The 18,358-nt window shown below is 19.2% G+C and overlaps 2 protein-coding genes across 4 annotated transcripts; one reads left to right on the forward strand and one right to left on the reverse strand.

The window, feature by feature from the left end:
- Window positions 1–1,424: 1,424 nt before the first annotated feature.
- Non3 (Ribosome production factor 2-like protein Non3) lies at window positions 1,425–7,540 on the reverse strand. 3 transcript variants are annotated; one of them, XM_086915899.1, is made up of 6 exons: window positions 7,315–7,486; window positions 6,969–7,101; window positions 6,464–6,903; window positions 6,245–6,389; window positions 5,953–6,164; window positions 1,425–1,629 (listed from the first exon to the last, which is right to left on the reverse strand). In XM_086915899.1, the coding sequence occupies exons 1-5, from the start codon at window positions 7,335–7,337 to the stop codon at window positions 5,955–5,957; spliced, it is 951 nt and encodes a 316-aa protein (XP_086772025.1). In that variant the 5' UTR covers window positions 7,338–7,486; the 3' UTR covers window positions 1,425–1,629; window positions 5,953–5,954. The 3 variants fall into 3 exon arrangements, with proteins under 3 accessions (XP_086772025.1, XP_003689860.2, XP_086772026.1); XM_003689812.4 differs by lacking the exon at window positions 1,425–1,629 and having other exon boundaries at window positions 5,827–6,164; window positions 7,315–7,540; XM_086915900.1 differs by lacking the exon at window positions 1,425–1,629 and having other exon boundaries at window positions 5,827–6,164; window positions 6,245–6,362.
- On the forward strand, window positions 3,350–5,891 carry CysRS-m (cysteine--tRNA ligase-like protein, mitochondrial). Its single transcript, XM_086915898.1, has 8 exons — window positions 3,350–3,800; window positions 4,003–4,298; window positions 4,367–4,565; window positions 4,636–4,898; window positions 4,981–5,117; window positions 5,205–5,327; window positions 5,433–5,693; window positions 5,778–5,891. Exons 1-8 carry the CDS (start codon window positions 3,553–3,555, stop codon window positions 5,817–5,819), a joined length of 1,569 nt encoding a protein of 522 aa, XP_086772024.1. The 5' UTR covers window positions 3,350–3,552; the 3' UTR covers window positions 5,820–5,891.
- Window positions 7,541–18,358: the final 10,818 nt, after the last annotated feature.

The raw sequence follows: 18,358 nt of genomic DNA on the forward strand, positions 1-18,358 counted from the left end.
GTTTATATTGACTATAATATTTTATAATGTTAATATTGTTAATTATAAAGTTTAAATTCTATAACATTTATATTTTTCTAATTCATTTATGTTAATTATTAATTTTAATGTTTCGTATTTTATTTATTGGTTCTTAATTTATTTAATTTTTTAGCTTTAGATGGATCTCGATGCGTAGTCATCTCCTCGTGGTAAGATCTAGTAATTGGCATCATTTTTCAAAATTTTTTTTTTCAAAATTTTTTCTTAAAAAGAAAAATACATGAAAAATAATTTATAAGTATGATTCAATAATTTTTATAATTTTTTTTTCTTTTTTTTTTTTTGAAAAAGATGCCAAGCTAAGAACTACGTTTTAATCCATTCTTCCACGTTTTAGTTTTGCTTAATTTAGTGAGTTTTCATATTTCTTCCCTTTTTTGTATTACATTTATTTTTTACATATTTATTTAATTTTTATCTTAAATTATTTTATTGCATTTTTAATTCTCTCAAATTCAATTAATTTTTATTGATAATTAATTTTTATGCTTAATTCTTATTATATTTTTTCATAAATGGACATTTATAGAATTTCAATGTACAAGAAACTATAATATAATATCATATTATATAATGTTTCAATTTTCGCGCGATTAAATAAATAAATTTGCATCGTTTCAGCCAATCAAAATGTTCTAAGTAAGAAAATATATATATAGCACATAACGTCATTTTTTTTTGTCGGAAATCATCGCGACAAGATAATTTATTGCCAGTGCGAATGACCTCTTAATTATGCGATAACTACTTAATTTTATCTATTTTTTAGTAATTAAGAATGGTCTCTATTAAATATTATGAAACAAATTAATTAATCTTCCGAGTTTTTTTATGCTTTTTCCTTCGATCCATAGTTTTATTGTTGAGGTTACTGGTATTATTCGTATTGCACATATTATGAACTTCTCGGTCAAGATTTCAATCGTTATTGTTTATTTTAATATAATTTTAATTATAAAATATGAATTCCATAGCATATGAATAATGATTTTTTACGTAAAATGGCATTTAAAATAATAATATATTAATATAATTATAATTAAATAATTATAGTTGAATCGAAAACTAATATCACAGAAATGTAAATTTAGTTTGTAAAAATATTATCGTAATCAATTATTACGTTTACCATCCAAATATGTTGTTAAAGACGTGATAAAATAATAAAAATAGTAAAAATATATCAATTTTTTATCGTAATAGATTAATGATAAATGTTAAAAATTGCTGAATTATTGGTCGTTGTACTCGATAAATCAAATTTAGCGCAATCGGTAGAAAACATATTTTCGTCCATCTTCGTGACAGTGGCAGCAATCTCCTATATATATGATGCGATAGAGCGGTCATTTTTTAACGAATTCATGTGTTGAGAAAATCGATAATATTTTAACTAAATTTTTATTAATGAAAATTAATATAAAATTTTATAATATCGAGAACATTTTTGAATCATTTATTGTGAATAAATAAAATTTATTTAACATTATTGTTATGATGACCTCCAAACAATTGCAATATCGCCTAGTTTTAATACAAAACGAGTAATGGACTTCCTAGTTTCAGTCTCCGGCCTAATCTACGTAGCTGAAAAAATATATAAAATAATTATATATAATATACTACAATGCTATAATAATTAATTTTTTTTATTTCAAATATATAATATTAGTCGTTCAGTTATAAAAAATTTTACATTGGTTTTTTTATGATAACAAAGAATATAAACAAGTGAAATATTTTCAAACGACTACAAAGCAAAATAAATTAAAAGAAATTATATGCGCAATTGTCATATTCTAAAATAATGCAAATTGTTACAAATTCAATGATTAAGTGATTTATCATAAAATATAAAAAAATTAATATTTTAAATAAATTAGCATTTTGAACAACTTCTTTGAATTTATGTAAAAAAAATAATTATTAAATGTAAGTATCTGAATTAATGATTTAATAATAATAATGATATTTTTTTATAAAAAGAAATGTTTAAAATGTTTAAATAAATATTTAACTGAATCGAATAATAAGAAATTCTATTTAAAAAAAAAATATCAATGATTAAGTATGCGCTATTCATTCAATTACAAAACAATATCAACTTAATAGTTAAATAAAACATCATCTTATTCGTGTTAAATAAAATTATTGGAAATGCATTAATTACATTAAAACTCAATTGAAAATTAATATTGAGTATGAAATCTTTTATAAGACTTTAATGTAATTTCAGAAATAAAGAAATATGTGATTATCAAATATTAAAATGTGTGGAACTAAAAATTCAAAGTTTTATTTTGAATATCTCTCACACACTCTAGTAAATGAATCAATATTCTTGGACATTAATCTTAATTTCTTAAGTTATATATAAATCAATAATTAATAAATCAATGACACTACACTATATTGCATGTCCTTTAAACTTTAGTTGTTGCCTATGGAAAATTGGCATTTTGCTCATAATGATATGTGACCAATTAACATTTAAAAAGAAAAATAAAAATAAATTTAATAAAAATTCAGTAAATTAATATTTATATAATTATATATTATATTTATTTTTAAACTTTGAAAATACTTTAATTTAATAATAAACTGAAATTTAAATTTTAAAATAAATTAACTTTAATATAAAAAATGTTTGAAATAATATTTCTTCAGATACAATAACTAATAAGAAAATCCAATCTTTTCTATTTATATTTTCTACTTATATTTAATTTTGAAGAAACAAAATGTTATATTTTTTTGAATAATTATACAATTTATTATAATTTATATTTAACATCAAAAACTATATAAAAAACATGTAAGAGGTTTCATATTATAATGTAAGTACATCTATGAATTTTATTATAATATCTATCATCAAAACCTTAGTACATGTTTATTACAAAATAGTTCTTAATAGATTTTGAGAGCAAATATAAATTATTATATAATAAATTGTACAATAGCATAGCGAGACAATGAATATAAAAATTTGATAATGAATTAATATCAATCAATAATAATTACAATCACGTTTTAACACTTTTTTATTTATTATTTATTATACAAAAATACATTTTGTTTTTCCGAAAATAAAAAAAAAAAGATTAGATTTTTTTAAGTTATTGCTAAAAAATCCAAACATTATTTTAAACATTTCTTATTAAAATTAATTTTTTTTGAAATTTAAATTCATTTATCATCTTTGTTTATTAAAATTATTCAATTAAAGTATTTTAAAAATATTTATTAAATTTTGTTTCTTAATCATAATTCATGCCACCATAAACAGAATACCACAGTATTTTACGAACAACAATCAAAACTTAAATTCCCCATGAACATATAATAGTTACTTCGTTCTCAGTTTTAATAATAAGACTATATAATCTATTTTATGTTTTGTCACTGGTGTAAAATAAATAAACGTAAATTTTTTATAATTAAGAAATGATTATGAAATTAAATTTCATTGTAAATGAGTATTTAACATAAAACAAAAAGCATAATAAAATGAATTTAATCATAAAAAATGTATTTTCTTACAAAGTAAATAAAGTATATCATCGATTTGTACATACTGAAACGAAATTAAAAAAACAAATAAAATGGTTAACACCTACAGGATATAAAACAGATATTGTAATCTATAACCCAATAACAAAATGTAAAGTACCCTTAATTTTAAAAAATAAAAATATTCTAACCTGGTATGTATGTGGTCCTACTGTATATGATTCTGCACATATAGGACATGCAATGTAAGTCTTTCTTTTGAGTTATTTTTGTATTTAAAATATTTATTTCATTTTATTTATTATAAAATAAAATTCTTTTACAAATATTTATTTTTATGTATTACATTAATAATGTAAATAAAAATTAAAATTTTATTTTTTTTTTTTTACAATTAAGTTATGTAGAATAGAATAATATAAAAATCTTTCAAATTTTATTTTGTAGGACTTATGTACATTCGGATATTATCAGAAGAATATTAACAGATCATTTTAATATAAATATTGTAATGGCCATGTGTTTAACAGATATAGATGATAAAATAATAATACGTTCAAAAGAATTAAAACAGAATTATAAAAATTTAACGAGATATTATGAAAATGAATTTATTGAAGATATGAAAATGTTAAATGTTATTAAACCTCATTTATATTGTAGAGTTACTGATTATATACCACAAATTATTCAATTTGTAAAAAGCATTGTAGATAAAGGCAATGCTTATGTTTCAAAAGATGGTAAAATATAAAAAAAATAATAATTACTTATTATTAATAATTTTAAAAATGTTTTTTTTCTTTTTTAGGATCAGTTTATTTTGATACATGTAAATATGAAATGTATGGCAAATTATCAACACCATTATTAAATAATTCTCATCCAGATAAAAAATCTGCAATGGATTTTTGTCTTTGGAAAGCAGCTAAAGAAAATGAACCATGTTGGAAATCTTTATGGAGTTTTGGAAGACCAGGATGGCACATAGAATGTAGCACAATTGCAAGGTAATATTAAAATTTTTTTATTTCAATAATTTTGTTAATTTATATAATTATAAAAGTATATTTCAATTAGTACAGTTTTTGGAAATTCTGTGGATATTCATAGTGGTGGAATAGATCTTATGTTTCCACATCATGAAAACGAAGAAGCACAATCTTGTTCTTATCATGAAGTAGAACAATGGGTAAATTATTGGATTCATTGTGGGCATTTATCCTTAAAGGATGTAAAAATGTCAAAAAGTCTTAAAAATGTTATTAGCATAAGAGAATTTCTTAAAAAATATACAGCAAATCAGTTTAGAATGGTTTGCCTACTTTCTAATTATAAAAATGGTATAAGATTTTAAATAATTTTTTTATAAAATATTAATTAATTTTAAATTAAATTTAAGTATTGAACTTTTCTTTTCTTCAGAACTAAAATTTTCTGATGTTATAATGAATAATGCAATAGATATATTACATAAAATTGAACATTTTATTAACGATTGTGATAACTATATTGCTGGAAAATGGAATATTGGTAATATAGATGAAGTTGCATTACTTCGTGTTAGTTACATTTATTATTAAAATTAATAGTATTATTTTTATATAAATGTATTTATTTCATATTTCTCAAAACTAAATTTATTTTAGTGTTTAGAAGAAACAAAAAATAATGTTAATATTGCATTAGCAGATGATTTTAATACTGCAGAAGCCATGAAATCATTGACAAATCTAATTGATATAGGAAATAAAATGTTACATGATTCTAGAGTAAGTATAAATTTATAAATATTATATATTTAAAAAATATATATTAATTTATTGATAATAATGATAGTAACAAATTATAATTTAAAAAACTATTATATTAAATAGAATAGTAAAATCACTTCTGGTTCCTGTATACCTGCTATAGCTACAGTATTAAATTATATATCAACAACATTTTCAAAATTTGGAATTTCAAATTCTTCAACAACAAATGACGATAAAATAAACAATCTCATTGAATGTTTGATTAAATTTAGACATATTGTCCGTAATACAGTTTTAGAACATGATGTAAAAGATAAAACTTTACTTAATGCATGCGATAAAATACGATCAGAACTTTCCACTTATGGTATAATAATAAAGGTATTCATTCAATTTATAATTTTTAAATTTATAATATTTTATATTCTGATTCTATTTTTATCTCTATTTTTATTCTATTTTTAGGATTGTAAAACTGAAACAATTTGGAACATCAAAAAATATTAAACAAAAATCAATAAAAATTCTTTTATTATAATTGAATATTTTTAATAAAAAATGAAATAATTAAAATTAAAACTTATATTTATTTTTATATTATTAGTAGTAGAAATAGTTTCTTTAAATTAATATTAATTACTTTTAATTACTTGAATTTATTTTTGATTTTTTTAACTTAATGTCATTATTTTCCAGATTTTTCCTTTTCATTCCATTTTTTTTTTCTGCCATTGTTTTTTTTAATCCTTTCATCTTTCTTGTCTGTATACTATTAATATTTTGTACTCCAACGTGTATACGACCGAAAGTTGTCCCAAAGTTATCTGTTGATATATTCTTCTTCTTCTTAATCTATTGATTGTAATTTAAATAAATATATATATAAAAAAATCTTAATAAATCACTATTTATTTATATAATATAAATATTACCTTAAGTTCTTTTGGTTTTTTACAAGCTTCTTTAAATAAATCTTCAGAAGCAAGTTTTATACGCCTACAAATTAAATTTGCTCTTGGACCAATTTCTTCTAATTCAATTCTTGGCACTCTGGAATTAGACTTTTTCAAAAGTATTCTAAAATATAATTTTATGAAATAAAATATATTTGAAATCATTTTACATAATAATTTCTTATAATAAATAAATACCTATAACTGCGTAAAAATATTTTATTCTCAACAATAGTAAAACTTAAAACATGTTCAAGACCTTGTAGTCTAATCTTTTCTACTGGTTCTCTTTGAAAGATATCTACAAATAAATTTTTAATTTTATTATATTCATGATTATTTTCAAAAAGTTCTCCATTAAAAACTAATAAAGGTTTAATTCCTTGTGATATTTTTGATATTTTAAAATCTTTTAAGCCTTTATAATTCTCTATACCAAATTCTGCCATATCTAATAACGTATGTTCATACATTCTTCCCATTATTAAATTATGAGGACGTTTTTTATTATGTAAAGCAATCATGAAAAGAGATGCGTTATATTTTACACAAAACTTTTCAATAGGTGTTATGTTTTCAAATGGTAGTATATCATTCTTCTTCTGCATCATCTCTGCATCTGGTTTTTTTAAATTATACTAAAATCAAATATTATATTTGTTATATTAATTGCGTAAAATAATTTACTATTATCAGAACTTACCAAATCTTTCATAAAATCTACTACTATTTGTGAAGTTTTCTTGCTTTTAAAACATAAAGTTTGTTTAACATTTTCTATTAATTTCGGTTCTTTTTTCAAAATAGCTCGTTTACCTCTATGAGTAGTTGGCTTTCTGTAATAAAAATTATATTGATATTTTTAAAATAAATAAAATATATCATATTTATAAAAGAAGTTTATTTTAAATATTTATTTTAAATATATTTTTAATAAAAATAGATAAATTTAATATATGAAATTAAAAAATGTATTGTAAAGATATGTTTAATCATAACCAAAAATATCGGTTTTTGGAATTTTTCATATAAAAATTAAGAATACTTACACCACTCTATTTATTACAGTCATATTGGTGAATCAATTTCAAAAAAATTGTAAATCTATAGAAATATTTAATAAATAATTATTGTTTAAAATATATTACATCAGAACACGTGCCATTATGAAATATATTCTAGCAAGCACAGTCATATTAGTGTTAGTATTCTTACAAAGAGAACTTAATAAATATGTATAGCAGTAATTTATCTGCATTTTATGAAATTATTAATCTTCAATAAATAAATAAATATTTAATTAAAAAATTATTTATTTTTGTATAAATATAACATGTAATCTATAAAAATGTACATGATTAATATAAATAATAAATTTCTTAAATATTAATTTGAAATTAAAATAAAATTTTATATATATATATATATATATATATATATATATATATATATATATCTATGTATGTATATTTATAAATACTAGTATCATATATACACTTTATACAAATTTTTATTAATATTTGATTAATATTTTAAATTTTTTAGTTTCATTAGATTTTTATTGTTCTCTTTCTTGCATTAATCTTTTATTCTGTTTGTTTATTAATTTGTTTTCATTTCCGTTGTATTCGTAAAAAATATTATTAATTAATATTAAAATTCATTTATAATTCAATTGAAAAAATAAAAAAATTTTTAATTAATTTATCTTTTTTTGTATCTTGTTCTAATTGAACAATATTTTGTTTTTTATAATATTTTGATTGAACTTTTAGATTTTAATATATTATCTAAAAACTAAATAATATAAATAATAATAAAAATAATAATATAATTATAGCTTATTTAAATTTTTAATTTATAAAAAAAAAAGAAATATAACAAAACAATATAAGAATATATAAATATAACAAAACTTGCTAAAGCAAATTGATGATAAAAATTGAATAGATTTTATCAATATAATGTTGTCAGAATTGCAAAAAAAACGAAGCAAAATTTATATAGTAAACTAGTGCCAAATACACAGCAAAAATCGAATAGATATAACTTTAAATTTAATTTAAATTTTAAATAGAAATATATATGATATTTAAAATCTATTAATTTTTTTCGAAATACGATCATGTAGAACATAATAAAAATCATCATATAATATTATGTTTATATATATTTTTTTTTATAAAATGAATTCTTATTGAATTAATGAAATGAAAAAAAAATTAATACTATAATATTTCTTTCATTTTATTCATTTATATATTACATTTACTTATTATGTTTTTATAAAATATAAAACAAAATTTTTATAAATAATATTTTTTTACTTTTCTGATTGTAACAAAACAAATTATGCATAACATTTTTTATTTTATTGTATATTTTTATATAAATATAAATATTTTCTTTTTAGAAAGAGAGAAAATGTTTATGTACATCTCCATATTATAGAAATAATATAGGATTCTTGAGATAGGGCTAAAGTAAAGATATTTTACTTACTAAAACTTCTCCTTTTTATGTTTACTTCTTTTGTTTGCTAATCTTGTATTAATTTTTTTAAATTATAAATAAATTTATAATTTTGAAGAGAATTTTAATACTTTTATATAAAAGTTTTATATATAATATAAAACAGTAGATATAAAATACAAAAAATATTATTTAAAAATAAATCTTTAAAGAAATAACATACGATTAAATAAAATATAATTGAAAATATTTATTAACTTACTTTTTCTATATAATTTTTTATCAATAGAATACCTTTAATTCTGTATTAAGATGAACTTTAAAATATATATATATATATTATTTCAAAATGTAATAAAAAAATATTCTGAACAAATACATGAAATACAAAAGATGCATATTTTATTTTTTACAAAATATAATTGGAAAAAAAAATTTTAAGTTTGTTAATATTTTTCAAGACATATTTACAAAATGCTTTACATTAGCAGTTTTAATCTTAATTTTTTTAATCTTAATCTTAAGAAAATCATCAGCTTATGCTTTTAGAAGAAATTATAATCAAATATATTTTAACATCAAATATATTTTAAAGTATTTCTAAAGAAAGGGGAGAGATTCGAATTGTTTGAACTATTCATTGCAAATGACATTTAATGCAAAAGAGAAAATCGAAATTTAAGAGATCAAATTTTTGCTTAAAAGTTTTTAAAGCGAATCTATGATAAAGCGAATTGAATCAGCAATTTTTATTTTTAATAAGTCACAGAAATTTTCACTTTACGCATATGCATTACGATTTCCAAATAATGAAGTCTTCCATCGTGTTTCATTGGTTGAGAATAGATCGAAGAAAATCCATCCGATAAAGAAAGAAATTCAACTTATCATTGAATCGAAATAATCTAGAAAGACAATCTAAAATTAAAAAATAAAAACAAATGGAGTTTTTATAGTAACAAAAGTTTTTCCCAAATGGTACAAGAACTTGGCATTTTGATACGTTAACATTTTATGTTTAAATTCAATAAACAGTTTCTAAGAGTCTAAATTATATTTATTTATATTTTTATTTTTCATTCGACTTCCTCGAATATTATTTTAGCGAATACTAGTCCGTTTCTTTTTCTTAAAATTATTAAAAAGATGCAATATAATTATAATTTGCAGATATTTCTACAAAATTATAAAAGAACACTAACAGATCGACCAATTTTAATGAGTAATTCTAGAATCCTCTTTCTCATATTATCTCTACAATATAGGAAAATAATAATATAGGAAATATGCATAAACCATGTTTTAAGGTAATCGCGAGGAGTGATTTTATTATATAATAAATATTACAATGTGATTTTATTATACAATAAATATTTATATTGTCTGATTTCAGACAATTGTTCAATAATTTTTAATCTAATCAAATTGTTATTGATAATCGACATATATCTACAGTGTTATGAATATTTATGAATATAGTGAATATTTATAGTGTTTATATTTTTATAAACCAAGCCATAATTCAATCGAATGTGAATGTACAAACATGTATTAATGTCTGTATTATATCTGTATCTGTATAAAAATTTAATGTAAAAATTAAACACATTATAAGATATATTCTATAAGAACAAATTTAATGTTGTAAATTTTACATAACCATTGGTGTAATCAACAAATCTTACACAATACTATATAACTTATCATATTTCTTTATTTTATTAATCTTAATTGAATTTATCTTAATTTATGAATTTTATCAAACTTAATTATCTATTATTGTCAACATCATATCAGAAAATATACTAGCAATAAGAAAAAATACCTATTACCAATAAAAATTCATGACAGATAATAAATAAAAAAAAAAATAACAAACGAGATGAAGATTTAGATATTAGTCTATATAATGAACACAAAAAACTATCAATTAACTCCAATTAATAATGGAACTGCAAATGCAAATAGAAATAAAAAATATTTCTGAAAATCTTTACCTATTACGATAATGATAAATTTTCAAGCAATGATTAAAAAACTAGAAAATTTAACAAAAAATCAATGTGCCACCAAAAGTATTGCGAATATCATCAAAATCATCTGTATTAAACTTAATCATTTATATTAATCTCCGAAATATATATATGTTATAATTATATTCATAAATGCGTCAAAATATAAATATACTTATACTTATCTTTTTATCGAAAATTTTTAACAAATATTAAAAAAAACAATGAATTTTTGCAAATAATCAAATATAAATTAATAATATATGAAAATTAATAATATACAATTAATAATATACAAAACATAAATCAAACAATATATAATTTATCACAATTGCTAAATAGCTCATTTTGAAAATGTTAAAAATGTTTCATCAAAAGTAAAAATAGTGACATTTTGATTTATTATTCAATTAAAGCAGAAATTCATTAATGTTCTAGATTTTCTACTATATTATATTCATATTTATTATATATATAATATAATATAATATAAATATATAATATAATATAATATAAATATAATATAAATATAATATAATATAATTACCTTCAATACAATAGTAACAAAAATATTCACTGATACGCAATACTTGTAAACGCAATACATGAAGCTCTTTACATTTTAGAACATTTAAATCTGTTCTAATAAGAAAAATTTTTCAATATTAATAATCGATTTTTAATAAAAATTTATAAAAAATATATTCTCGAAAAAATATTTGACTTATATTTTATCAGCAATCATTCATATTTAGAGAATAATATTCTTTTGTGGATGAAAAATTTATTTTTCTCAAAGCCTTAAAAACTTTTTATAAAAACAAAAAATATTTATAGTTTATTCAAACTATAAGCCAATATAAAATAGATGGATATTTTATTACTCTCGTTTATTAATAAAGATCTTGATAATCTATACAAATACTAATATAATCGCAATCGAACATGTCATAAATTTTTATATCATTGTATTGTCAATTGATAATCCGCTAAAATATAGATGAAAAAATTAATTAAACAACTTTGATTATCAATTCCAATTCTTAGTTTTCCAAACATTCAATTTTACTACTAGATTCTTGAACTAGATACACTGAAATAATAACACAAAAAATAATATCAGAAAATAAATATGTAGAAATACTAGAAAAATTTCTAAAATTGCTACAGAATTTATTTTACCTATTAGGATATGGAAAAACTTTATTAGAAAAACTTTGGATTGAATCATAATATTAAATATAATAATATAATAAATACATACATATTATATTTTAAGATAATGCAATAATGCAAAATTCAATGCAAAATAAAAATGCAATAATTCTTCATATAATTAATTATCAATATTACAATACAAAAATTTAAAAATTTAATAATCTTTTATTTAAATATAGTAACTTATTGTCAACATAGAAGCAATAATGATTATGATATAACATTTATATTTTATTTATTTTTTTTATCAACCTATATAAATTAATATTTACAGCATATTTTTTAATATTATATTACTTATATATTATATTATTTATATTATATTATATTACATTATATTATATTATATGTTACATTATATTACATTATATTATATGATATATCAATGATACAACAATACTTAAATTATGTACATCTTATTCTATTATCATAATATAAGATTTATATATTTATATAAATTAATCAGATCTTCATTAATAAAAGAGATAATAATATAATATTTTACAATATCTATCTATTTAATATTTATATAATTCGAATAAAGCAAGAGATAAAAAACACAACAAACTTAAAAATAACATTAGATTTTAAATAAAAAATTAAGAAAAAATATTAATTTTTTATTACAATTTTTAAATAAATAGACATTTTAAGAAAATTACACAGTCAAATTTGCCACTAAAAATAATTTTTGTATATAATATTTTTTTATACTAAAGAATTTACATATATAAAAAAGTTTTAAGATATTGAGAAAAATATATTTGTTCAATTTTAAAAGCTATTTTTATCCTTTAAATATGGACGAATGCGAATAAAAAAAATATGAATCAAATATTTTTTTATTATATTATCTATAAATTACATAAAACTATATCCTCTATAAGTTTTATCAAAATCAATTATTAATTTGGAAAAATTTCTTTAGATTGCTTCGTAGTGGAAAAGCAAATGCAATAAAACAAAATTTATTCAAATAACTTTTCTCATCAAGAAAGAACGATATACTTTATAAATAAAATATATAAATAATATTTTATTATGGACAATATCAATCAAGTACAATCTTCATTCAAAGAGTAAACTTAGTTAAAAAAACAATATACCCAAAAAAAAATGAAATCGATGTAATTTAAAAGTTAGCTATTTGATCAGACTTTAACCAATTGATTTCAGATGAGATCAAAAGAACTCTGTTGAAACAACTTTCATCGAATCACTAAAACATCTATAATTAGATTTCAAGCCAATACATACAATATAACAGTTCGAACTAATAAGTGAAAAAAAATAATTAATTCTATAATGTTGATTTTTATAATAAATAAAAAAATAAAAAGCAAGAAATTTATATTATCTAATTTTATATTAGATAAATATAATACAAAAAAAGTAACTTATAAAAATTGTTTAAAATTTTTGAGAGCAAAAATTTATATTCAAATTTTGTAATTTTTACGAAAATATAATTTAAAAAAAATTAGCGCGCATATCAAATTTTTTTGATATTTCCAAAAACAAACATTTTTTACGAGAATGTATATTTATAATCTACAAATATTTATGTGTATTAAGATTTTTCATTTTTTAATACACATCTTACAACGCATATTTTAATACACATTTAAAATCACAATTTTTATTTATACTTATTTACTATGTAATGTATAAAAAATATAAAATGTGTAGGGTATTATATTCATGAAATACATTTATAGGGTCAATTCTAGAAGTCAAAACAAATACAATTGATTATAAAAATCTCGACGCTTTATTAAGCAATTTAAATTCGTTAAGTGAAGTAAGACAGAAAAAGAATATGATATAATGGAGATAAAAAAAATGAGATTAGAGAATTATCAGATCGAGCTTTACGTGGAATTTTTATCAGTCATTTGCAGACGATTAGATGATATTTGATATAATTATATTGTAGTTTGTATATTGTATACACAAACTATAGTTTGTATATTTGAGATTATAATTTATAAGTTATTAGAGAAAAATCATTGATTATTTTAAATGTATTTCAAAATTATGTTTTTACAAATTATGCACGTTATAACTTAGTAGGTATGATAACAATAGCGATAGTATTATTTATTTTATATATTTATTTTATACAATGATTATTATAATAAATTATATATATAATATATATTTATATTATGCGCATATGCGCATATCTAATATAGAAATAATGTTTGACACGATTTTGGCAAATAGATAGACTAAATTATGCTTTATGACCCACACAGTTAATTATAATTGATACTCACCACATTTTTACTAGTGTTTACTAGTTTTTGATTAAAATTATCATCGAGCTTCTATATTTTAATTTTAGACTTTTCTTTCTTTCATTTGTGAATAAGAATGTATTTTTTAAAAAGTAACAAATTTTTATATATTTAATTATATAGAGTGGAGCGGTAATCAAACAACACTAAATGGGTAAAATGTACATAAAAAAATCAGAAAAAAAATTGATATTAAATTTTTTTCTTCAAGGCTTCGTTTTTAAGAAAATTGAATTAAAAATTGATCAAATTTACAAACTAAATACGAATTAATTATCATGTATTCTATTGTATTAGCTGTTTCTATCTGATGTAGATTTGTATATATTAGTAATGATATGATTGAAGTAATATAATATTTTTATAAATTATTTAACTCTTATTTTTTATATTATTTTTGTTATTACAAATACAATGAAATTCCATCTTTTATTATTTAAACGAAATCTTACATAATACTTGATTATTCGAATTCTAAGTAATTTCTATTATTTGAATTATAGTTAAGTGTCACTCTATTTATATATAAATATTTTTATAATAATTAGAAATGTACATTATATCTATGATATAAAATAAAAAATTATTTCATTAAACATCAGAGAAGTATTAAAAAATTATTGCAAAATTCATCTTGGAAAATTATTGCAAAATTTATAATATTTAATATATCATTATACATTTTAGAAAAATGCCAAATAAACTTCTATTAATTGAACAAAAAATTACATTTGGTAAATTAGAACTTTTATTATATAAATGCATGTGTTTATCTGTCGCAGATTTATATAAATGAAATTCTATATTGTCAAAAATATTAATATATTATTATCAATTTTTCTCGTTGCATACAATCAACGAATTGATTGAAAAATGATTGAAGAAATTATAATATATCATCTCTTTTTAATTTTTCAAACTTTTTAAAAATTTTCTATTTCAAATGTGTGCATCCTTTTTGTACATTTATTCTTTCATATAAACTAAAAAATTTATATTATATTATAAATTTTATTTATATTATAAATTTATATTATAAATGAAAATATAAACTAAAATTAAGAACTTTATGAATTCTAATTCAGAGAGAAACAATAATAACCAAATAGTATTCAATTTGCAAATATCAATTTTCAAAGTTATTTCATAAAGTCTCAAAGGAAAAAATATTATACCGATTTTTTTTTCTTATTTTTTCACATAAAGTTATCTTTGCTTATTTATATCATCCTGTATTAATAAATTATTAATATAAATATTATTGAAAAATATAATTTTCAATAAAATTTAATATAATTTATTTAATATAATCTATTTAATATAATTAAAGCGAAATTCTTTTTTATTTATTCTTATTTAAATCTTTTTGTTATTAATATTATTTTAGATTAATTAAATTATTTTTGAATGAAATTCTTATTGCATTTAGTTAATTGAATTCTTCCACTTAAAAATTAAAATTGATTATTGAATTAAAATTTATAAGAAAATCATACAGCATAGATAATGAAAACACATTGCTACTTTTTAATATACAAAAATCTTAATTTGTGCTATTATACTTTTTAATTTTACGTAGAAGAATCTCTGTCTTCTATTATTTATAACAAAATCATATAGCATAGATAATGAAAACATATTGCTACTTTTTAATATACAAAAATCTTAATTTGTGCTATTATACTTTTTAATTTTACGTATAAGAATCTCTGTTTTTCTATTTAATTATTTGATACAATAATATTATAAAGTATATGTAATACATTTACATAAACTTGAGGCGACAATTCTATACATATACACTGATTTTTTTTTTAATAGAATGAAATATCTAAACAACAATTTTACTTTTAATAGACACACAGTCATACTTAGTGTCATTGAGCTGATCTTATTATATCTAATTGAATTTTAATTTATTTCATATATGTATTTATACAAATATAATATAGACAGAATATATTGACGAGAAGTGTCTTACTATAATATAAACTACTTATATAAACACAGGCGATTGTTAAAAAAATTCTATGAATATGTTGAAAACATATTGCTTATGTATCACGTAAATGACATAAAAGGAGAAATTTGTATTCATATAAAAAAAAAACATTTTACATATTTATATACTTAAATTACTGTATTAATTAAAATTAATATAATAATTATTATAATATTATAAAATATTAGTAAATTTATAATATATTAAAGAAAAATTTTTTCAATTGTTTAGGAAAATATATCTTGATATAAATATTAATAAATCTGAAAATTGGAACACTTTTCTGGCATCATAAAGTATCGTATGATATATGTAAAAAAACAATATAAATAATTATCAAATTAAAAATCAAAGTTTTTGATAATTCATTATTGATATTAATAATAATTTTCAAAATTATTTCTTATTATATATTTTTCTATCATAAACATATATAATAATTCTAATAATATAATAATATATTTAATTAAAAAAGAAACGCAAAAAAATATATTCTTAAAAAATAAATAGTTAAACGATAACAAGTTAAAGATTTTCATACATAAAATATATTGTCTCTCTCACTCACTCTCTGATTTACTCACTCATTCACTCATTCACTCACTTTCACTCACTCACTTATTCGGTCACTTTCACTTTTGCTTTCATTCTCATTCTTTCTTTCTGGCTCGCTTGCTTGCTCGCTCTTTTCCTTTTTATCTCATATACAGGGTGTTAATAAAAATGTGGGACATCTTTAACGTGGAACGTAGAACCATCTTGAAACGTGGATTTTAGACATCAAAACAATAAAAAAAGTTCATATACACATATGTCCCATAAAGCTTAATTAACGAGTTATAAGCATTTTAAGCTTCTATTAGATAAAGTGAGATGACAAAAGAGCAAGAATACTCAGCTAGATACGCGGCAATACAGTATTGCAATGTCGCTTGTGTAGCGGAGCCTCGATAAAAATAAATATATTGATACTTTTTATACAATTGATTATTTCAAATGAATTTCAGTGTAATATAATAACATACTTTATTTAACTCTTTATGTAACTCTTTATTTAACAAAAATTTACCTCGAATATTTTATGAATTTTTCCAGAATATTAAAATATACATTTTATATAAATCCATAGATAAATTATTTTATGATACAAATATATAATTATCCATAGTTAAATCGTTGTATGACAATCTGTCTACTTACCGAAATCCATAGGAGCAAATCACTTCCAAAACACTCCGATAAGATTTCAGATTAGAAAGATTGAATGTATTTTTTACATATAAATTTACTTATCCTCACATGTATAAGAAAGTGTGATACTTGAAACAATTTGAAATTCATAGATCAATTGAAAAATTTTTCTCCCTATTACTTATACTTAAATTCAATATTTTTTATTATGATATGAGATTATTAAACAGAAAAGTTGAAATTCAATATCTATATTTTAATATAATACTAATAATGCCACTATCTTATATCTACTAAAAAAATCATATAAACATTGTATTTTTTTTTTTCATATTACTATTGCATATTAGATTTTTGCTTATTCACTATTCACATTAATTTGTTTAAATAAAATTATTTCGATTATTATTTATTATTGTACAATTTAATTTTATATGAAAATTATTTAATTAAAATTTTATTTTAAACAAATATTCAAGTATGTATTATTTCATCAAATTCTGAACTGACTCCGCGATGCGACAATGTGTTACTAAAATAGCATTGCTAACAATTGAATGCTGGACGTTAGAGAAGGAGACTTGATAGAAAAATGAGATAGTAATATTCGAAATCAAATGTTATATTTGTGTGTTTTAAGTATAAGAATACGAAATAATTATATTAAAAATAAAAGTGTAAAAAAAAAAAAATTAATGAATTTATATTATCATCCAAGTATACATAAAAAAGCAATTGTAATATGTATGTATTTTTTGTGAATATGTGATATTAATTCATGTAATATTGATTTATATTATTAATAAGTGATATCCAGATCGACTATTATTTCTCTCTGCATAAGAATGAAAAATATTTAGTGCAAGTGAAATAAAGATAAATATTTGTCACTGATTTG

This window comes from Apis florea, unplaced genomic scaffold, assembly GCF_048593485.1.
Source record: "Apis florea isolate Af1SG1 unplaced genomic scaffold, ASM4859348v1 contig_3798_pilon, whole genome shotgun sequence".
NCBI classification, from domain to species: domain Eukaryota; kingdom Metazoa; phylum Arthropoda; class Insecta; order Hymenoptera; family Apidae; genus Apis; species Apis florea.